We start from the raw sequence: 23,061 nt of genomic DNA, 5'->3' as shown, positions 1-23,061 counted from the left end.
AACAACATTCATACGCCCCTACCAATCTGTAACCTTATGTTTGTTTTTTCAACTTGAACTCTCAACAATTCAGTAGCCAAGAGTTATTGATTTGAGAATATTAATGATAATTAAGCCATTGTTAAATCAATAATCCTTCAGCTGAAGGCTAGGCTTACTAATAGTGTTCAGCTGAATAGCTGGAAACAGCCTGGGTTCATTCATAACTGAATAGATTTCAGTTTGGTACCACATAAATGACTAATAAAATTTTTTTTTTGTGGCCAATGAACTCAGCTTTGAATGCAAATCCACAAGTTTCTAGCCCATGGAATGTTTTTACTAGACAGCCAATCCATACATGCCTAAGTGAGTCAGTTTGTCACACTTCAGCAGGCCTGAAAGAAAGTATCTTCCAGCTTTACAAAGTTTACCCTTCTGGGTTGCCTCAAATAAATTCTTAAAACCAAAGTAACCAGGCTCAACTTCGTGAAAATATAAAATTAAATCCCTGAATACATCACATAGTGAAGCCAACTTAGAAAATATCTGGAATAAGGTATTGCACTATTTTAAAAAAGAATTACTATTTGCATAACATAAAAAAGTTTTTCTACAATTTTCTGCAGCCAATGTTCCCTTCCCCAACCATTTTCTCAGGGCTACTTTTGCTCTGGTTCCAAATGAGCTGTTCCCCTCACAAAATGTTTTATGCCAAAGGGGAAAAAATACACCAGTTACCTTCAACGAGTTCTGTCTCAGGCCTCTCCTTCCCTTTTATATGTTAAAATTTCCATTTCATCCATACATTCTCAACTATGTTACATAAGCTAAGTTGTTTTTGCCTTCTGTCACTCTTCCTTGGGAAGACAGGTATTCTACTTTGGGGAAAAACCACTACAGAAGTCTAAAATTAGCATGTGATAGGAGTGAAAAGTCACCTGGAGCATTGTTGAGAAGTGCCGTATAGCTTCATCATAAAGGCCACTGCCAATCAATACATAAGCCATTGCTGTCAAAATAGCATTATTATTATTAAATCATTTAATTAATTAAATTTATATCCCGCCCTTCCTCCCAGTAGGAGCCCAGAGCAGCAAACAAAAACACTAAAAACATCATAAAAACAGACATTAAAAATATTAAAACAATTTTAAAAACATATTAAAACAAAACATCTTCAAAACTTCTTTAAAAAAAGCTTTAAGAACATGTTAAAAAGCAATTCCAACACAAACGCAGACTGGGATAAGGTCTCTATTAAAAGGCTTGTTGAAAGAGGAAGGTCTTCTAGGTGCCGGAAAGGTAACAGAGATGGTGCCTGTCTAATATTTAAGAAGAGGGAATTCCAAAGGGTAGGTGCCACAACACTAAAGGTCCGTTTCCTGTGTTGTGAGGAATGGACTGACATGATGGTGTCTGCAGGAGGCCCTCACCTGCAGAGTGTAGTGATCGACTGGGTATATAAGCATTATGGGTTAGAGAATCAAGGCTGCCATACATATAAGAATTGTTGAATACTCTCCAAAGAGTTGAATAGGGAGTGTGAATCATGAAAGCCAAGTTTCAAGAAGACCTAATATCATATAACCTGTCAAATGCAATGACATAATCAACAGGAAATAATTTTGTTAAAAGCATCAAAACGTAAAATAGTCAGTGTTTTTTCCTGTAAATAGAAGCGCAAAGCTAGAAACCATGCTCTGCATCACTGTACATTTTCAGATGATTTTAAACTTGCACTAGCCTGCAGAGAGTAGCCAATAAAAACATTCCATTCCATAAGTAGAAGTCTGTTCTACTCAACACGGACAGCACTGCATACAACCTAAAGTTCCTCAGCTTAATTTCATTCTATAGACAGTCAAAGAATTTAAATACAAATTAGGATTATGATGTCTCACCACCACGTTTAGAACATCTTGCATCACTTGTAAAATGGTATAATCCAAATGGGTATAGCCAACACTCAACTTGAGGACACCAACCACAATGCAGAATGTCTTACCTAATTCTTCATTGGTATTGTCATCACCTGTGGCAAATGGAAATCTTTTCTGTTCTGCAAGTAGCTTTGCTTGGCTCTGCAAAACATTTCATAAATTAAACTAATACAACCAAAATAAAAATTAAGGGTATATCATCAAACCAATGTTAAACTGAGTCTTGATTTCAGTGCAAGAGAGTGAACCATGGGCTTAATTCTACCACTGAAATTACGTGAGTTAAAATGTTTGGCTAGATTATCACATCAAAATTTAGTACAGTACCAGATAATGTAAGAATGTATAGCTCATAATGTATCGCTAAAGTAACATGCATTTTTTTAAAAAAAGTGAAAATATTGTTTACAGTTTCAGTGGCATTCATAATGCTAAATACTGATAGCATCTCAATGTCTGTACTCTCCAAACAGTGCAAGTAATCAAATAATTTAGATTTCCTTTGCACTGATATATACATCTCTCAAATATTTTGACCTGGACATTAACAACGTAATTATTTATTTATTTATTTATTAGATTTATTAGTCACCCATCTGGCTGGTTATCCAGCCACTCTGGGCGACGTACAACATAAAAACATACAATTTACATTAAAGCATTAAAAATCTCAACCAATTATGATAAAACCTGGGTATTATCAAGTTGATCTAATGTCCTAAGTGAAATATATATTACTTCAGTAAAGACCCATCAGCAGTCTGCCTTCTATATACAGTGAGCATATCAACGTACCAGAAGTTTTTCAGTATTGAGAGAAAGCAGGGATTCACAAGATGGAGACCCTTGTCGTTCACAGTCTGACTCATGAAAGTGCAAAACAGAAGAATCTAAAATGGAAACATTTTCATTTTTAATTGGTATGCTCCGTTTAAAATAGCTACACTTAAAATTTAGATGCCAAATAAAATAGCGCTAATTACATAACAGATAACATGGAAGAAGATTTCCAGATTAACTGTTCACCTCCTTAAAAACAAAATACAATAGTGGATTGGTTCCAAGTGGAAACTAATACTGATGATGTTCCATTTTTGAATACCATACACCTGCTAGGAAGGGAGAGTGTGTGTTCTGTATGGTGCCTAGCACACAGCTTATACTACGTAAGTGCTAATTGGTAGTAGCAGTCTGGTATGTGTATACTGAAACATGCTAGTTTATTTTATTTATTTATTTATTTATTTAATTACATTTTTAGACCGCCCTATAGCAACAAGCTCTCAGGCAGTGTACAACAGGGTAAAAACAGATTAAAATACATGTGGGTATGAGTACAATACAATAGAAAACATTTTTAAAAACAAAATTAAGACAAAAGATTAAAATTAAAATAAATGAAAATTAAATTTAAAATGCCTGGGCAAAGAGGTAGGTCTTTACCTGGCGCCGAAAAGATAACAAAGAAGGCGCCAGGAGTATCTCGTCAGGGAGGGCGTTCCATAATTCGGGGGCCACCACTGAGAAGGCCCTAGCTCTAGTTATTGCTCTCCGGGCCTCCCTATGCGTTGGAACCCGGAGAAGGGCCTTCGACGTCGAGCGCAGTGACCGGGTAGGTACATAGCAGGAGAGGCGTTCCGCCAGGTATTGCGGTCCGATGCCGTTAAGGGCTTTATAGGTAAGAACCAACACTTTAAATCTGGCCCGGAAACATATTGGTAGCCAGTGCAGCTGGGCCAGGACAGGTGTTATATGATCAGATTTTTTAGTCCAAGTAAGAACTCTGGCCGCAGCATTCTGCACCAGCTGAAGTTTCCGAACCGTCTTCAAAGGTAACCCCACGTAGAGTGCATTACAGTAGTCCAAACTAGAGGTTACCAGAGCATGGATAACTGTGGCGAGGTTCTCCCTGTCCAGATAGGGTCGTAGTTCTGGGCAACAGTTCCATTCTGGCTTTGGATTTGGACTCTGCAGTCCAAGTTTAAAATGGATTGATCAAAGAACTAGAATCCAGAAGAAGGCACAGAGTAAAACTGTGATTTGTAACAGCTCTGAAAACATGTGATGTGTACCAAACACTTGGAAAATTTAAGTTAGACATGAATTTCTGGAACATGCAAATTTACTTTGTAATTAGTTAACTCTGACTTGTTTGTACAAAGTCATCTGAATAAGCAAAACAAATTGTGAAGACTGTTATATCCGAATTCTTCAAATGAACATAGACCAGATACCAAAAGCAGAAACACAAAACGTCTACAGCCTGAAAAATGACATGAAACAATACAAGACTAAGCATTGTACAGTTAACCAGTTCCCCAAGATGTGCCACATTTGTTTTCTGAAGAATAGCTTGCCAGACCTACTGCCGTGACACACTCAAAACTGTAAACCTGTTTTCAATCTTGAGGAGGTTGTGTGGTCTGTTTTTGTTTAGTATTTAGTTTGCATTTTATGTTTTTATGCTTTATTTTACACCTGCTTTTTAAAATAGTAAGTCACCCAGAGAACCTTGTGTTTTTGGGGTGACATACAAAAGCCATACATACAATAAATAAATAAATAAATAAATAAATAGCACTCATGCTTCCAAATACGTACTGCGGCATTCTGTCCCATTTTTAGGTACACATCTAATCATGTAAAATGTGCAAAGGTGTTAGCCTTTATCGCTGCCTGGAATGAAACCCAAATACTGTATGAATATTCTAATTTGCCCTTGCCTTTTCCTTCTCCTGCTGTTTCACTCTCCAGCCCCAAGTCTACATTTAGACTGCAAGCTCCTCAGGGCAAAGACTTGCCTTCTCTTTATGATACTGTGCAGAGGACGATATACACTGCTGGCTATAAACACCAAAAAAAGCATCAGAGAGCTTTGCCCCTTCATCACTATTTTTGTTATTGTCATCATCACCAACAACAAAAATTTATTGCCCACCCTTCACCCAGATGTCTCAGGGTGGGTTACAGCAATTTTAACATATGACATTAAAAGCAATGAAAAATACCCTTAAATCACAAAATAGGGTGGGTTCTGAAAATATACGTCAAGTAAAAACCAATGAATTCTACAGATTGTATAAACTAGCTTAGCCCTTTGGGACAAGCGGTGGCAACTCATCACTCAGCACAGTCGGTCTCTCTAGCCAATCCAGACTTGCGACCTCTCCCTTGAAGGCAAGCTGAGAAGACATGATTCACTAGAAAGCCAATAATGCTGGGGGGGGAAAGGGAGTAGAAAAAGAGGAAGGCCAAACAAGAGATGGACTGATTCCATAAAGGAAGCCACAGACCTGAACTTACAAGATCTGAACAGGGTGGTTCATGACAGATGCTTGGAGGTCACTGGTTCATAGGGCCGCCATAAGCCATAAGTGACTTGAAGGCACGTAACAACAACAACAAAACACAAAACCAAGCAGCACACAGCACGAAACTGTCTAGCCCAGCCTATTGGGTTTGGAGAGCTTTTTAGACAAGGCAGCTTTCAAAAATGCGACTCCCCCCGCCTGGACTCTAAAATGGTGCAGCCCATTCCGCCACTTCCAGAACAGAGAACCGCAGAGTGGCTCTCCCACTGCAGGCTGACCAGCCACGGCTGGCTGGCTGGCTTCCTTCCTTCCTTCCTTCCTTCCTTCCTTCCCTCACTCACTCACCACAGTCGCCTGCAGCTCCCGCCGCGTACTGTTCCCCGCTCCAGTCAGCCGCCAGGAGCTCCGAACAGCCTCTACTCCCCTGGCCTTGCTGACGGTGCGCCTCCTGCCTAAGCAAGGACAACGTCGGGAACCGCTCAGTCAGGGCGAACACCGGCTGAGTTACCGCCACCAGCCGTAGAAGTGCTAAGAGCATCCCCGAGGGTGCAGCGATACTTGGCCAACGACACCAAGAGACAGCGGCGGCTGCCATCTTTCTAGAGCGCCGGTGCAGCAGTGTCACTTAACTTTTCGCGTTTCCCTCTTTCCCAGCGGGTCCCGGCGAGAAATGGGTGAACGAATTGCTTTCTGGGAATGGTAGTTCCAAGCTTCCAGTCTATACTGTGCAACTTGTGACTCATAAACTACGAACGCCAAGAAGCTCTGCGGTTTCTCCTTCCCCCGTCTGGGCTTGCGGAACTCGGAAGCGAAAGAGAACAAGAAGAGGGGACGGCTGTTTCTGTGGCAACGGAACCTTGCGGCCTCGCTTTACTGGAGGAGATGGAAGATACTGGAGTTTATAGGTGCATTGAGTGCCATAGAAAGGCTTCTGAGTTATACAAGGACTATCAGCGTGGCGTGTTGCGTATTTCTTTATGTGTGAGTGGTGTTATGAGATGGAAATCTCGTGGGAAGGGGGAGTATCTATTTTTAGACAATGTATAATAAAGTATTGCACTTCATGGTCATATAGATAAAAACCCTACCAGTAACATTTTATGAGTTTCTATACTGTACATTTCTCTGTCTGGCAGTTTGCTGTATATATCTCGGTGCATTGTGGTGTGCACAATCTAAAACTTGAACCATGGTCAAATTTAAGGTTGGTTGAAACTTGAAGAAATTTATCTTGTGCTATTAGGCAAAATCTTTAGATAAAAACCACAATGAGAAGATGTAGAAGAGAATATTTTGGTCATATTTGACTCAAATTGGGGCTATATTTTCAAGAGGTTTAATAGTGTTGAGGATAATCTGTGATTTTCTGTTTTATGGTACTATAGTTCACCTATATTAACACCAGCTTGAGCTTTATGGGAAATAGAACCAAAGTGGCCTTTATTTGACTTTTGATATAAATGTCGGTTTATTTCCTGGTGACCTGACCCTTACCTACATTCCAGTGGCTCGCATAATAAAAGCCGGTTTAAGCTGGAATCCTCCCTACTATGCATTTCTTTATCGCATTCATGTAGCCTTGCTTATTGTTGCTAATGTACCTCACACAAGAATGTCAAATGCTGTTGCTATGCCCCTCATATCCTTGAGTTGTTCTGTACCTTTGATATGCAAGCAAAGCAATATCATGTCTGTCTCCAGTTTAGGGGGCGCCCGGTTGCAGCTGGGCCTCCCCTCAATAGTTGTCTTTGTCTGCCGTTACATAGTGCTTATCTCAAGGACATGCGAAATGTGCAGACATGGAGTCTGGAAGATAGTCTTGATGTTTCCACTTTTGTCCTTTCCCCTGCACCCCTTTACCTCCTTTCATATGCTTCTAAAACTGTAATTATTGGCAATTGCTTCTTTTGTTTTTATGACGTACACCCGATATTGTAAACTTCGGGGTGAGCCTATATATACTCTCTCACGCAAATAAACGAGGTTCCCATGCTAGCAAGCTTCGGTGTGTAAGTATTGGGTCCCCTTTGCAAAGGTTTTTGTCTTGTGTTACTTGATCTCTGACAGTGGGTTCATTTGCACCCAGCTCCGCACTGTTCCCGGGTGTAATAAGCGAGTTGGGGAGACAGGGCGGCTTGCGTGTTGGGTTTGGACCTAACAATAGCATCTTTATCATTGTAATATTATTGTGTGTTTTGTTCAACTTGCTCTTGTTCTGTTACTTTCAGGAAGCTTGTCAGAAACCAGTGGACAAGTATATAGAATATGATCCTGTTATCATCTTAATTAATGCTATCTTATGCAAAGCACAAGCTTACAGACATATACTGTTCAATACAAAAATAAATGTAAGTTCCTGGGGCTTTCTCTTCTTATTTTAATTTACTCTAAGATCTTGTTGCAAAGTGATGATAAGCATAATGAAAATATTTGGTCTAAAATGTTTTTTGTTTCTTCTTTTCCATGGGGAAGTAATATTAACTTCAGCTGGCCTCTTGTTCTGAAGGTTATGTCTTAGTTTTATATTTTTTTCAGAAAATAATGACTCTTGAATGTCACTAGTGTCCATATAATATATAATATTTAATATATTATACATAATATATTAAATAACAGATGAACAGCAGTGCTCTGGAATAGGTTGTGTAATTCAGAAGTCTGATCACAAACCAATAACATTGAATTACTCTTGCAGTGAATACATTTTTGTATATATGTACGCAGATGGGAAAGTTGTATGCACCATCATATCTCTGAGAAACCTAGCTTGGAGGCAACCTTCAATTAGGCTGCTTCATGTCTCCTCTTTTTTCCTTCTGCATCTTCTAGCACTAGAGAAGAGAACTGGCTTCTTACACGATTACATATGCAGTTGATGTTGATAAAACATCATTTGTAATGGTAAACAAGAGTGATAAAGTTATGATGCTTTTGAGCCTCTGATGCTAATGCCTGTTCATATTGCAGATTCATGGGAAGCTTTGCATATTCTGTTTACTTTGTGAAGCTTATCTCAGATGGTTGCAGCTACAGGATTCAAGCCAAAGCACTGATCCTGATGATTTAATTAGATATGCCAAAGAATGGGATTTTTATCGAATGTTTGGGATAGCATCTCTGGGTAAGATCTGGAATATTTTGTTATTGTCACCATATATTCTTGGTTGTGTTTTTTTAAAAGAAGTATTATTTAAACATTTTAAATTGGTTTCAGTGCATTGATATTAATCGTGTAGAATGCATATGTTGTATTGTTAGTTAATTTGTACATAATTTCTGTCTTTACTTCACTGAATTTACTTTGAGGATGCCCAACAATCAATAGTTCACAGCATTCCATCAATCTGAATGGGTAGTTATGTGTGAAGAAAGTATTGCAGGACACCTATGAGAGCAAATACTTCCCTGCAGAGAATATTGAGCCGTGGGCCTGGCAGACAGAGTCCAAATCTGTTTTCAGCCATTTGTTGTTGTTATGTAAGCTTTGCAAAACTTACTTATATCTTGGACTCTTTTAAAATTGGAATAGTAGTGACCTACATTGGGGTGATTTCAGGCTTCCAGTTCTTCTTTGTTTTTAATTAGAATCTCTGGATTCATCAACCACAGCAAGTTGCAAAATAGATAGTAGTTCAGCAGTGGAACCAATTACCCACTGCATCCCATATATTGGGATGGCTTATATATACAAGTACAAAACTGTATCTGAGTTAATACAGATCAAGGCTTCTAACACAAAACCCTAAAACTGGCTGCCAGAAGGTCAGGTCAAACCAATTAATACTTGTATTTTGCAGGTGAGGAACACAGAAGCCGAGAGATGAGTGATTAGCACAAGGCCAGCTATGGCAGATAACTTTTAAAAACTTATTGTTAAGCTGTTATGAATCAGAGAAAACCTTATAAATTTAGCAGGCAGAGGGAGAAGGACTTTGAGAACTGTTCCAACCCTTTCAACTAGTGGAGCTATGATGGTTGTGATGACAACCCTTTTGCTGGAATATGCTGCTCCTTAATGCCAGACCAGGAAACTATAAAACCCTGCCACCTAAGACTGGATCCTGGAAGAGCAAGATAATCTGGCATATATATTACAGAGATGAGGTGGGAGGAGTTAACTCTCCCACCCTTGTCCTCCAGGTTTTAAAGGAAGCAGCAACAGAGTCTGAAGGGGGTAGGAGGGGAAAGAGGGTGTTTGTGGTGGCCTATGGTGAGTCCCACATTGCTGTCCATTTGCCCTATCCTGCAGACATCTAGTTTAGAGGCTTTTTTGATGTATGAGTCAAGATTGTGATTCAATTGATGTCATGCCCAACAGTCTCTCTGCCTGAGCTCTCTAGGGGTAGTCTCTGGCTCAGTGTTGAAATCTCCCAAACTGCTGGCACTGAGGGGATTGGAATGCCCTGGTCAAGGCTGTCAGATCAGATGCAGTTCAGCATTTCATATTCTGATATTCTATTCTTGGACAATGTGCGTGAGTAAGTGATGGCAACTCCATTCCCAAGATTTCCTGGATAAAATTGATCATTTTGACCCATTTCAGTCTAGTTTCTAGTTCAGTTTTGGGACCGAAACAGCCTTAGTCTCCTCGGGCATGGTCCACATTGGGAACTGGACAGAGAGAGGGCATCCCTGTAGGTACTGCTGGACTTCTCAAGGGCTTTCAGAATCACTGCGCATTGTATCATCTTAGATCCTCTTGTTGGGACAAAGCAGGAAGACACCCATATTACAGTGGCACAGTCCTTCCTGGAGTACATATTCTAGAAAGTTATGCTGGGAGACTGCTCATCTTGGCTTGTGATGCTCAGCAGAGTTCAAGCTTGTGCCTTATGTGTTTAATATTTACATGAAAACCTCTAGATGAGATTATCCAAAGGTTGGAAGTTGGTTGGCACTGATGTGTGGATGACATGCAGCTCTTTTTTTAAAAAAGAATTGTATTGATATATATTCTGATAAAGTCAGTCAGCAAAGGGAACGAGAGAAAACAAAGGCACACACCCCGGGGTGCCATACCAAGATGCAAACAAGAACATCCATGGAAAGAAATTACAGAAAATAATACCATGAAGTCCATATTTCACACATCGGTGCCATCAGCGAGGTATGTAAGTCATTAATAGGGCATGCAGCTCTTTATCTCCTTGCCATTTCAAGCCAGTGGAGGCTTTGGCCATTTTCTGAAGTCACTGACAAGTTAGATATGGACAAAAAAGCTGAAATTTAGTTTGGATAGTATAGATGTCCTGTTGGTCAGGAGACCAACCATCATAATGATACAATACCCCGCTGCTGAAAGAATTGCACTGGCTGCCCATTTGCTACCGGGCCAAGTTCAAGGTTCTAGTTTTGATGTACAAAGCCCTATACAGCTTGGGACCAGAATACCTGAAAGACTGTCTTACCCCTTAGATACCCAGTTGATCATTGCGCTCTGCAGGTGAGGGCCTCCTGCAGATACCATCTTATCAGGAGGTCTGTTCTGCACAAGATAGGAAATGGACCTTTAGTGTGGTGGCACCTACCCTGTGGAATTCCCTCCCCTTAAATATTAGGCAGGCGTCATCTCTGTTATCTTTTTGGCACCTTTTGAAGACTTTCCTCTTTCAACAAGTCTTTTAAGTTGAGACCTATCCCAATCTGTGTCTGTGTTGGAATTGCTTTTTAATATGTTTTTTAAACCCTTTTTTAAAAACAATATGTTTTTAACCCTTTTTTAAAAGATGTCTTTAAAGCTTTTTAAAAAAATGTTTTTAAAGTGCTTTTTTAAAATATATTTTAAAGTCTGTTTTTATGATGTTTTAAAGTGTTTTTAGTGCTTTTGTTTGCTGCCCTGGGCTCCTGCTGGGAGGAAGGGAGGGATATAAATCAAATAACGTATATATATATATAAATGTCAGCCTGTTTTGAATGGGATTGCACTCTGTTTGGAAGCTCAGGTTCACAGTTTGGGAGTGCTCCTAAGCCCAGCTTTGCTCCTGGATATTCAGATAGTGACAATGACCAGAAGTGCTTTGTGCTTTGTGCCTGTTTCCGATCCGTTCTAGTTACAGTTATGCATACCTCCCCATTTTCAGGCACAATGTAAGGTGCTGGTTATCACATCTTAAAGTTCTAAAAAGCTTGGAACTTGCCACATCTGACCCAATCTAAAATGTGCTCCTTTCCACAGAAAACTCCTTGTGGGTATAGGTATAGTAAAATGCTGTACAGCCATCTTGTTTATGACTAATTGTTGAAGAAATACTTTAATCTCACTTTTCCAGATAACTTGTTTTCACCTATCTCTATCTTTCACTCAGAACAAACTGCCTTTTTGATTGGCATCTTCAGTGCTTTGTGGTTAGCAAGACCTGTACTCCTGAAAACCAAGGCAGATTTCACCCTCCTTCTGAAAGCATTGCTGCTATCCAGCTATGGAAAACTTCTGTTGATTCCAGCTGTTATTTGGGAACATGACTATACTCATTTGTGCCTTTTGCTCATAAAAGTGTTTGTCTTGACATCAAACCTTCAAGCAGTTAGAGGTATTTCTAATTTTACTCTTATAGTATAGTGAAGTTGTAAAGTAGGTCAGGATTGGGCACTTTGTTCAGCCCAGGCATAGAACTGTTACCAACCTAGCTGCGGGGTTTCAACTGCATGAAACAGAGGCAGGCATCCAGCATTAAAGTATAAAACATTAAAGAAGGAAACTGTATTCAGAGAGTGGAAACTATAGCTAGAGAGAGACAGATTGGGGTAACTGACAACAGACTTGAATAAATGTGAAATCTATACAGTGTGCCAAAAAGCAAAAATTGAAAGCTTAATTTTTGGCTGTAGCAAGGCTGACATTAGAACAGTAATTGTACATCTGTCCCAAGGAATACCACCTTTTGTTTCTGATTTGTATTGATAATATTGCATTGGACATGTACTAGTAGGTTAGTCTGTTCATATGCATTATGTCCCATACTTGGATAAACCAGTCTGTTTACCCTGGATGTTGTTTATGGTTCACCAAATGTCTGAGATACATAACCAACTGCATAACCCTTCAGAAGATAATGATTTTTAGGTAGTCTAGTTCTAGCGAGTATACAAAGGTGTTCTGTATCACTGGTGCAGTATTTTAAGGAAGGTACGTGCATTTAATTAATACCAAGCGTATATCCTATCTAGCATATACCCAGTTACTCTTCATTAGTAAATGTCTTATTCAGATCTCTTCCCCAGTGACAAGTTTTTTTTCATCTTCTGTTTCTAATAATTTGTAACGTTTTTGTATCTGGCCCAGCTGAATACTTTTTTGAGTTGTAGTAGTTTTTGATATAACTATTACTGTTTTTTAAATTATCGTAATATAGATAATGAACAATTTGAGTTGTGCTCAACAAGGAAAGCTTTTTATTTATTTATTAAATTTATATTCTGTCCTTCTTCCCAGAAGGAGCCCTGGACAACAAACAAAAACACTAAAAACACTCTAAAATGTATTCAAACAAAACATCTTTAAAAACATCTTTTTTTAAAAAAAAAACTGTGTTAAAAACATCTTAAAGCTGGATTACTGAGAAGGTATGCTGGGCCCGAATTGTACTACTTTTCTAAAGATCACCCCCACAGTAAGTGGCTCAGGGGTTACGTGCCCTGCCACCTGTGCAGCCGTGGGCAAGCTGCATAGTCCCAAGGAGCCCAGTTGCCCCCCAGGTGGCAGTTGCAGACAAGGAAGGGGCTGGCTTTTGCAGCTGTGGCAAGCTGAGCAGGCCCTAGCCAGCTGGGGAGGACTAGCCTCAGAGGGAGGCAATGGTAAACCCCTTCTGAATACTGCTTACCATGAAACTCTATTCATAGGGTAGCCGTAAGTTGGGATCGACTTGAAGGCAGTCCATTTCCATTTTGCTTTACTGCAGCAGTAATACGTAAAGAGGCAAAAGTGAGAAGGCAGAGAGTAATGGGAAGAAGGCAAAAAGAAAATGGAATGGATGTATGTATGTGTATATGTCTGTGCTTGAGAGTGAGGAAATGGATAAATGGTGTGAGGTGAGTAGCAGGGGGGGAGTAGAGGAAAAGTTTGGGTTGGTGATGATCTTAACAGATGGGGATGGTGGCTCTGGTCAACTACCATAGCATGTGGTCTCCGAGAGATTATCTCCAAGGGAATGCAGTCCTTGATGGATAAATGATTGGCCTCTCCTTTTTAAATAGTTAAAGTTTTCATCCCTGGTGACAATCCTTAACATAACATATTGTTTCCAGTCTTGTAGGCTTTATTCATATAGCCATCATATATTAATTAGAAGTGTGGTGTTGTCCAGGCTAATTGATTTATTATTATAACAGAAAACCTACTAAAAACTCAGCTCATCCCATTTCCCTTTTCTTTTGCAGTTACCTTGAATACAAGCCGAAAACTTTGTCTGGTGGCCATTGTGAGTGGATTAATTTTGGAAAATGCTGTCATCTACTTGTTCCAGAGGATAGGATGGAATGTTTGAGACAATCTTGACTTATTTTTTTAATAGTGGAATTGCTTGAAGATGTCAAGAAAAGAATGCTTTTTGAGTCAATCCGCCATGGTTTACAACCTGTTAGAAATACAGTGGTAAAGAAATAACAAATATAAATAAAGCTTTCCATACTGAACAAGAGACAGTAATTTGAAGAGAGTCTGACACCAACACAGGAAATTTAGGTATGATGTGCTGATAAAACATATTTTATCATATAACATGTTTCATTAGCTATCATTTGTCAAAAATGTCTTGGATTGATTATACTGCTGTCCTAGAAATTTATGGATCCAGTTGTGGTCCATTTTTCTACTACATTGAAGAAGATCAGTCAGACTGCCTTCTGAAAGCTATTACATCAGAAAGAATAGCAAACCAGTGCGTAGGACATGGCATACAGATTGCAGTAACGTTAAGGCTGCAATCCTTACCTGGGAGTAAGCCCCACTGAATTTAGTGAGGCTTACTTCTGAGTAGAACAATATGAGGTTGGAGCACTTGCCTGCCTTGCAGAGGCATCTCTTTGATGTTGCTGGCAGCTGTGCCACTGTTAATGCTGATGATTGAAGAATAATCATATCTTTAATATGATATTTACAGATTCTCAAATAATAAAGATGCTTTGTGAAGTTTTTTCTAAATCTCCAATTCTGATGTTGTTGTAAAAGTCAAATTTTAAAGTTCTTTTTGAAAAGATTTAAGCTGTAATCCCTCTTACCTAGGATTAAGCCCCATTTAATAGTCACATATAAGATTGTACTGTTCTGCTTTACTGAAAGTGAGCTTGACAGTCTTACTATGCATGTTTACACAAAAGTGAGCTCTACTGGGTTAAGTAGGGATTATTCCTGGGTACAAAGGTATAGGGGTGCAGCCTGTGTGTAGTTTGATCCAAAGATTCTGTTGATTCCTAACCTCTTAACTTGATATGAAGACGGGTATTAAATTAGTTTCAGCCCTGTGCACAGAACAAAGATAATCTATAAAGCTTTAATATTGAGTATGTAGTCTAAAATAATCTATTTCCTTTCATGTCTATTTCCATGGTAGTTTAAGAAGATGGAAAGTCCACAATTGGAGAAATATTTTGAAGAACCATTCATAATGAAGCATCTTACCCCTTCAATTTATAAAAACAACAATCTGGGATAGCGTACCTGTCCTATGTCACATTTGGTTTTGCACTCCAAAATGATTGAGAAGGAACAGTGTGTGAAGGAGGCTTTCTAGGTCACTGAGGAATTTGACAGTCATCTGATCATCTTGATAGTTGTTTTCAGGTTTACGATATATGGAATGTCAGATTACAGAAAAGTGACAAGGTAGCTGCAGAAAAATCCAGTACACCTGTAGTGTAGAACAGTCTCTAAGTCCTACTTTAGAGAGATAAAGATACTTTCATATTTCTCAGGATGAGCATCATATTCACCCAACATGGGAGAATTGAGAGCTGTATAAACAGTTATCAGAAGCTAAGTGTATTTGGGATGTGGAAGAATACTTCCTTCTGTCTCGTTTTGGGCAATACCATATTTCTTAGGGCAGTAGTAACAGAACTTATCTGGAACAGATACTTTTGGAAACTATTAACTGCTAGTTTGGGAAACAGTTTCTCCTTTGAAAGCCAATTCTGTTCCATAGAAATGTTTTCATAGAAGCTGAGACATCTCAGTTTTATTTATACTTAATTATAGTAAACAGTTTTATCAAATGACTTTCTTACTAATGCTTCATTATTAGTAAGTGGGGGGTTCAAAGTTTTGTCTGAGAAGGTTCAGATGCAGGATATAAAGATGGTAAAGATGAATTTTTGTGATCAGCCAGAAGCCCTCTGATATATTGAGTAAATCTTGAATTGAACCTGCTGATCGAGTGATAAAGGTATATGTATTTGTGATGCCAAAAATTGCAGTACTGTGTGGCATCTATGTTGATGATTAATATTCATACTTGCTTATCCTTTTTTTGTTACATTTCTATACTGCTTTTAATTTCAAAGAATATTTTATTTAGAGAATGTATATATACCACATTTCACTTCTATTATGAATTATTAAATTATTACATATAAAATGGAGAGCCAGTGTGGTGTAGTGGTTAGAGTGTTGGACTTCGACCTAGGAGACCAGGGTTTGAATCCGCACACAGCCATGAAGCTCACTGGGTGACCTTGGGCCAGTCACTGCCTCTCAGCCTCAGAGGAAGGCAATGGTAAACCACCTCTGAATACCACTCACCATGAGAACCCTATTCATAGGGTTGTCATATGTTGGGGTTGACTTGAAGGCAGTCCATTTCCATTTTCACATATAATACAATAAAATCCATAATTATTAAAGCCAAATTAGAACAGCAGAAGAAGAAAAAAACAAAAATCAATACCAGAACAGCAAAAATGGTCACAGGCAGGTTAATTGTAGGTTTGTCCCGCTGTAGTGTTGCTGTCCAGAGCAACCATTCTTTATCGTGCTTTAAGACACCACTGAGCTAAAGCCGAAATCTGCCTGTTCCTATATCTAGAGTGGCACAGGGATCTTCTTCCCACTAAGCTAAAGGAAGTTTCTTGTGGATGGAATACCCATAGCTCATACTACAGTAACGTGTGTCCATATTATCCATATGCTGCTATTTATAGCCTGTGCCAATGGATATGCCATCTTCCCAACCTCCCATTGCCTTTCCATCCTCAGTAGCTTCAAGGAGACACTTCAGGCAACCCCATGCTGGGCTGGAAGCTTTCCATGACCCACACCTGTAAGATATCAAAACAGAATACATAAATGAACAGACAGCACTATTTTTTAAAAAAGAAATGAAACAAAAACTCTGATAATAACAAAGCCATGTAAAAGCAAACAAAGATCCAAATCAGTCAGCTTTTGTTAGGATCCACGAACTGTTTGGTATCCCCCAAGGAACTTGTGATGACCCAGTGTAATCCTTACCTTTCTGATATGGTAACTTTGTGATATGATGTGCTGTTCAAACTGCTTTTGAAGCTTTGTTCAGTTTCAGAAGCTGTCTCTCAATGGCATGGGGGTAGAGAGCTTTGCTGTATAAGCAGAGGGAGGGGAGTTAAAAGCCACTATCTTGAAACAATTCCCTCTACATAGAAAAGTAGATGTCAAAGAGAAGGTTATACTCTAGCCTTCTTTCTGACTTGCTAGATTTCTGGGCATAGGAAATATGTGTGCAGGAGCATTCAATCACATAAACCCCCCATTTGAATTGGCACTGCTACCACAGAAGCTATATGTTAAGTGAATGACAAAAAACTAGGCCCCTACAGCCCAATCCTACCCAAGTTTACACTGAAGTCACACTTCAGTTGACCTTATTTCAAGTATGTGTACATATAACTGCAGTGTAAAGTGCAGCGTAAATTGCACAGGAAGCACAACAATGTCTAGGAATCAGTTTGCTGAAATTTTTTCAGTACACCATTCTTAGGGTGATTTTGTGACCAAATTTCTTACAGCAAAGGCAGAACATCACTATTGGCATAAAACAGCTTATTATTCCCCACCATCCACCCTTTAGACTCTTCAGCCTACTTTAAAATATGGAGCTCATATGCTTTCTTCCAGCTTCTTTTTTCTATATCATAGCTCATGCAATAAAAGGCCAATCACTTGCACTGTATAGAATAGCTGGTCCGATCACTTGCACTGTATTTCAACTTGGAAAGTTAGCTTTTTTATCTTTCTAGAATTTCAAGTATATTAAACTTAAATTCTTTTAATATATCCTAAAATGTCCTATTTAATTTTATTTACTAGTCCAGCAAAGTTTTACTGGATTAATTTTAAATCTTCAACTGAAGTTTTATTAAGTACATTTTAAACCAAAAGCTTGGTAAGTGCCCAGGATGAATGAATATCAAGAAAAAGAGCCATAGAAGCATTTTTATTATTTATTGTTTTGCTTCTTTTGGAATCTTATTGGTCTGCTATGTACAGCTATTCTGGCTTTCCCTTGTTCAAAAGGATTCAAAAGGCTCTTGTGTTTAACCAGTCGAAATAGTTTAAGCAATAGCTCACACAATTCATACAGGCATAATTGTTGTTTGTGACAGAGCCTAGCTCTGGCAGTCTAAAATGAAATATTGCACATTGGCCAACTTTCAACTCCACTAAATGGTGTCTTTGACCCTTGAGGGTTAGCACTTGTGTGCTTGGCTGATGGAATAAAGTTAAAAAAAATGTGTGTGTGTGAAATCTTATCCAAAGTAAACCTCACAGACTTAAAAGTAGGCATTTTTATATGTTGCCATTTTAATTGTGAATGTTATTATTTATTCATTTAAAACATTTTTATAGCACCTTTCAATTCAAAAGAATCCAGGGTAGCTTGCAAAATGTCACAATGTGAAAATTTGACTACACAAAAAGAAACCAGATAGCATTTAGTGTCAAAACACTTTCTCACGCAAAAACTTTGAGTAAAATGAAACTTACTTGCAAATAAGGGGCAATGCATTGCAGTTCTTTGTATGTCTGCTCAAATATAATCCTGCTACACATACCAGTACAAAAGTAAGACTGGCCTTTCTGAACAATTCCTACAGGGGTACCTAATGCTGTTTGTCTTGCTCATGTAATTATAGCACAGAGTGCTTTTTAAGGTTTCTTTTGATAGAGCTGTGCACCGGATTTGTACAAATCACAAACCAAATGGGCCAATTTGTGTCCTGTCCAAATCAAGTTGAAGCAGCTGCAACTTTCTACAGAGTGGATTGGCTAGTTCCAAATTGATTTGTAGGGACTGGTACAGATCTGTAGCTCAAAACAGTCTCTAATGAACCTAGACGCAGTGTCTGTGAAATGGAGCAATTACAACACTATGTAAGGAGAACACCACAGTGGGGAGGAAGGCTAGAATGCTATCACCCCACCCAATACACTCCAGTCACAGTGCTTGGAAGGGGTGAGGTCTTAAAATGCAGAAATATTTTGTAAATTCTGTCTCTTAGAAATGTTTGGTGGCGGTTGGGTGGCATTTACTTAGCTTGTGTATGTTTTCTATTCTTTTCCAATAAATTCACCCATGTGTATATGAATGAAAGAGGCTAGGAGTCCCTCTTACCAACTTCGGCTGGTAAGACAGCTGCGGCTGTTTCTGGACTGGGATATCCTGACCACTGTTGTCCATGCACAGTAACCTCCAGGCTGGATTACTGTAATCCGCTCTATGTGGGGCTGCCCTTGAGATTGGTCCGGAAGCTGCAGCTGGTGCAAAATGTGGCTGCAGGACTGCTCACTGGGGCAGGGTATTGCCAACATGTCACCCCGCTGCTGAAAGAATTGCACTGGCTGCCTATTTGCTACTGGGCCAAGTTCAAGGTTCTAATTTTGGTGTGTAAAACCCTGTACAGCTGGGGACCAGGATACCTGAAAGACATCCCTTATACACCCAGTTGATCACTGCGCTCTGCACGTGAGGACCTCCTGCAGTTACCATCTTATCAGGAGGTCTATGCTGCACAATGTAGGAAACAGACCTTTAGTGTGGTGGCACCTACCCTGTGGAATTCCCTCCCCTTAAATATTAGACAGGCACCATCTCTGTTATCTTTTTGGTGCCTATTGAAGACCTTTCTCTTTCAACAAGCCTTTGAGACCTTACCCCAGTCTGTGTCTGTGTTGGAATTGCTTTTTAATATGTTTTTAAATCTGCTTTTTAAAAAATATTTTTGTAATTTTTTAATATGTTTTGGAAGCTTTTAAAAAATGTTTTTAAAGATGTTTTGTTTTAATGTATTTTAAAGTCTGTTTTTACGATCTTTTAAAGTGTTTTAACTGCTTTTGTTTGCCACCCTGGGCTCCTGCTGGGAGGAAGGGCGGGATATAAATCAAATAATAAATAAATAAAAGGCTGTGCCATGTGGCATGGAGATTGCTGCTTAAGACACAGACGACCAAACCACCTTTTAGTAATTCGATCTTGCTGTCTAGTTGTTTCAATCCTGATTATTGTCTGCTAAGTTACATCTTCCTCCCCATTCCCACTGTGCTGAAGTTAGGCAGGTGGCAGCCTTAGAGGGCCTTTCAGCTGTGGTGCATCCAGTTATGGAACACTCACTCTATGAAGGTTTGCCTGGTACCTACTCAGATCTTTCTTGTACCAGGTAAATATTTTTTTATTTTTGCAGATCCTTTCAAACATCATCTGAGTTGTTTTTAATTGGCCTTTTGATTAATTTTTCCCTTTTGATTATGTTTTAATGCTGCTGCTGTATTTACTGTTATGCTGTATGTGCTGTATTTTATTGTTATTTAAATTGTGTATACTATGATGTAATGACCACCTTGGGAGTACGTTTAAGTAGAGAACATAAATATTGTAAATGAAATGTTCAGAAACATTTAGAAAGCTCACTGTTGAAGCATGGTTTATTATCTGCTTATAAATTGTTTCATGAGAGCAGGCGTAATGTAGATAGTAGAGAAGATAAACTTTTGAGAGATTCTTCATCCCTCGCCAAACACTTAAGAAGCTACCATGCAGTAGGGCAGGAGCTATTTCTGGGGGCCCTCTGGCAAAACTGATTAGTGAAATCTAATAAGCAAGGAACAGAGGGAGAAGGCCCATTCACATAGAAAGAATTGTCTCCAGCTCTACAACCCACATTTACCTTGTCCCAATGCTGTGAGCCTGAGCTCTGAGCATATTTACACATTGCAGAAATGGAGGAGAAAATAGACAGGGAAAATAGACAGGGAATAGATTCTGGGAATCCCATGGAAAATTAAAATGATAGCCTAGCCAGCTCAGTGAGCTATTCACTGGCCTTCAGCATTTGCCTAGATTCTGGAACCACCCATGGCTGTTCCTTCCTCTTTTTGTGGTCCTGCACTGGTCTGGCAGTGCAATCCTATGCATGTTACTCCAAAGGAAGCCCTGCTGTATTCAGTGGGTTTTGCTGCCAGGAAAATGTATATAGGGTTGCAGCCTGAAAGCATTATTTTTTGAGTGGGAGGGGCAGGCTGCTGGGTGATTTTGAAAATTAAACTGGCATTGAATTATACACTTCCCCTGCAGTATTTTTGCTTTCAATAGGAAAACGGAAACGTTTCCTTCCTTATTTTTAAATTGAAAACATCTTCGTAAGCCTTAAAACTGTTTAAAATCGCTGCAGAAGACAATAATGCCATTGAATGTAGCTTGTCCCAATGAATTCTCTGTAGCTTGCCCAAAATAAATTTAGACTGTCTTTTTAAATATTGACACAAGAGATAATGATTTTTTTTTTAACATCAGAGGGCAATCCACAGGAAGAAGCCATTTCCTTTGCTTCTCTGAGATCCTGCTGTTCCTGTGAATTTTCAAAGAATGCCCGATGAATGTGGAAACAGCCCAAAACAACCAAGTTGAGCAATCTGAGTCTTGTGTAGTTTCTTAGGAATCTCAACAACGGGATTTACATTTTACAGATAAGTTGGTATGTCATTAAGGAGAGAAATTCCCTTGCTTTCTTTGGCAATGAGTAAGCTTGCATAAATTCAAGCCTTTCCTGAGTAAACAAGTGGTATCTTTGCACTCTGTCTGGGTAAAAATACTATCTTGTAAAGAGACTATATCCCCCTGCAGATTTGTGGAAACCACATGTCTAACATACAACAGATTGCAGAGTTGATGGAAGGAGATTTGGCAAAGAATGGATTTTTTTTCCTGTGTGGAAGCGATTTTAGAGTTGAAGAGGGGGGTATAAATACCTGTACAAAAAAAAAGTAAAATAACTCTCCCTGTTCCATATCCTTTAGCTATCCAGAAAACATAGCCAGACTGGGCCCAGACCCTGTCATGCAACATTTATTTATACCATTTATATGCTTTCCCATTTTTTTTAAAAAAAGTTATCTGGACGACTTAAAACAAACACCATCACTATAAAACAACAGAACATAATACAGCAAGAAAACTGAAAGCAGCAGGGAGTGAAAGATGACTAAACAAATTTACCAAGCTACCACAGATTTTAAAAAACAGCAATCGTATGCATGTTTACTTAGAAGTAAGTCCCATTGCATGCAATGGGGCTAGTTCCCAAGTAAGTGTGTATTGGATTGGAACCTTAAGAAAGATTGGAAAGGGCTTGGCAAAATAAAATGACAACAAAGTAGGCATCAGATGAATCTCTTGGGAAGGCATTCTACAGTTGGGATGCTATCATTGAAAAATCCCTTGTCCCAATAGCCACCTGCATCTTGCTTGCTGTGGGGCATCTAGAGAAGGGCCTTTGAAGAAGATCTCTGGAAAGGCACATGGGGAGAGCTGATCCTATTGGACTCAAACCATGAAGCGTCTTAAAGGTTAAAACCCTATGTTTTGAATTGACCCATTAATGAATTAAGAGCCAATGCAGGTGATGAAACAGTGGCATAATATGCCTAAATCACCCAGTCCCAATTAACAATCATGCAGCCATATTCTACTAACTGAAATGTCTGGACCATTTCCAAAGGTAGTACTACATACAGTGCATTGCAGTAATCCAAACAGGAGGTTACCAGAGCATAAATAAAGTGGATGAACAAGGCTGGGTCTGTTCAGGTAGGGGTTCAGTTACCATATCAATATCAGTTGATAAAAGGCACGCTTTGCCACAGAAGCCACACATCTCTAGCAACGAAGCAGAATCAACGAGCATCCCCAATGCTGAGGAACCAGTGGCCCTCATGGGCACAGGCCCATTTCTGCATTAGGGCACATGCAACAGCATAGGGTATAGAATAGAATTCTGCTGGACCCCAAAGCACAAATGCCACAGAGCTGATCAATAATCCTGCAGCACCACATTCTGAATTCAGCCGTCCATGTATGAGAGGAACTGCTAGAAAGCAGCATATTGCACTTGCACCACCTATTTAGAAGGCGACCATTGTTGATGATATTGGAAGCCACTAAGAGGTCCTAAAGAATTATCAAGGTCACATTCCCCTTGCCTCTGTCCCACCAAAGGTCATCCTCTAGGCAGACCAGGACAGTTGATTTGCCAAAAATACACTTGAAGCCTGATCTGAAATATATCTAGAAAATAAATTTCATTGAAAAGCTCAAACCTGTTACCCAGGAAGGAAATGTTAGCTGCCAGTGCATTGTTTGTTTGTTTATTTAAAATATTTCTATCCCGCCCTTCTACCCTACAATAGGGCACTCAGGGCAGCTTACAATAAAATCACACATATACATAATAAAATTACACACAGTAACATTACAATAAATTAAAATACATAAAGTACAATTAAAATACATAAAATACAATATGCATATATACAGACAGACAGATGCATAGCTCGCTCGCTGGACCGTCACCTTGTAGTGGTGAGT

At 39.2% G+C, this 23,061-nt stretch overlaps 2 protein-coding genes across 7 annotated transcripts in view; one reads left to right on the top strand and one right to left on the bottom strand.

The window, feature by feature from the left end:
- TTC13 (tetratricopeptide repeat domain 13) overlaps positions 1–6,009 on the bottom strand; it is a 63,972-nt gene extending 57,963 nt beyond the window's left edge. For 2 of the 5 annotated variants that reach the window (XM_061624462.1, XM_061624465.1), the window contains exons 1-4: positions 5,579–6,005; positions 2,718–2,812; positions 1,988–2,063; positions 921–991 (exon numbers count right to left, since the gene is read on the bottom strand). In XM_061624462.1, the coding sequence (XP_061480446.1) occupies positions 921–991; positions 1,988–2,063; positions 2,718–2,812; positions 5,579–5,828 (492 nt within the window). In that variant the 5' untranslated portion in view covers positions 5,829–6,005. Of the gene's footprint in view, positions 1–920; positions 992–1,987; positions 2,064–2,717; positions 2,813–5,578 lie in introns of all 5 variants that reach the window. The other 3 variants (XM_061624464.1, XM_061624466.1, XM_061624463.1) reach the window with 3 other exon arrangements.
- ARV1 (ARV1 homolog, fatty acid homeostasis modulator) lies at positions 5,513–19,951 on the top strand. 2 transcript variants are annotated; one of them, XR_009762326.1, is made up of 6 exons: positions 5,513–6,214; positions 7,462–7,581; positions 8,201–8,354; positions 11,539–11,763; positions 13,610–13,913; positions 14,782–19,951. XR_009762326.1 is itself a non-coding variant. In XM_061624467.1 (5 exons), exons 1-5 carry the CDS (start codon positions 6,116–6,118, stop codon positions 13,714–13,716), a joined length of 705 nt encoding a protein of 234 aa, XP_061480451.1. In that variant the 5' UTR covers positions 5,513–6,115; the 3' UTR covers positions 13,717–14,775. The 2 variants fall into 2 exon arrangements, 1 of the variants encoding a protein (XP_061480451.1); XM_061624467.1 differs by lacking the exon at positions 14,782–19,951 and having other exon boundaries at positions 13,610–14,775.
- Positions 19,952–23,061: the final 3,110 nt, after the last annotated feature.

Source organism: Rhineura floridana, chromosome 4, assembly GCF_030035675.1.
Source record: "Rhineura floridana isolate rRhiFlo1 chromosome 4, rRhiFlo1.hap2, whole genome shotgun sequence".
In the NCBI taxonomy this organism is placed as follows: domain Eukaryota; kingdom Metazoa; phylum Chordata; class Lepidosauria; order Squamata; family Rhineuridae; genus Rhineura; species Rhineura floridana.
Note: the sequence above shows the minus strand (reverse complement) of the source record. Positions and strands in the feature narration are given on the sequence as shown.

Bases quoted from the DNA above. Each gene is read 5' to 3' on its own strand.
- ARV1 (XM_061624467.1), top strand. From the start codon at position 6,116: ATGGAAGATACTGGAGTTTATAGGTGCATTGAGTGCCATAGAAAGGCT. The intron at 6,215-7,461 runs GTGAGTGGTGTT...TGTTACTTTCAG, and splicing joins TGTTGCGTATTTCTTTATGT to GAAGCTTGTCAGAAACCAGT. The intron at 7,582-8,200 runs GTAAGTTCCTGG...TTCATATTGCAG, and splicing joins TGTTCAATACAAAAATAAAT to ATTCATGGGAAGCTTTGCAT.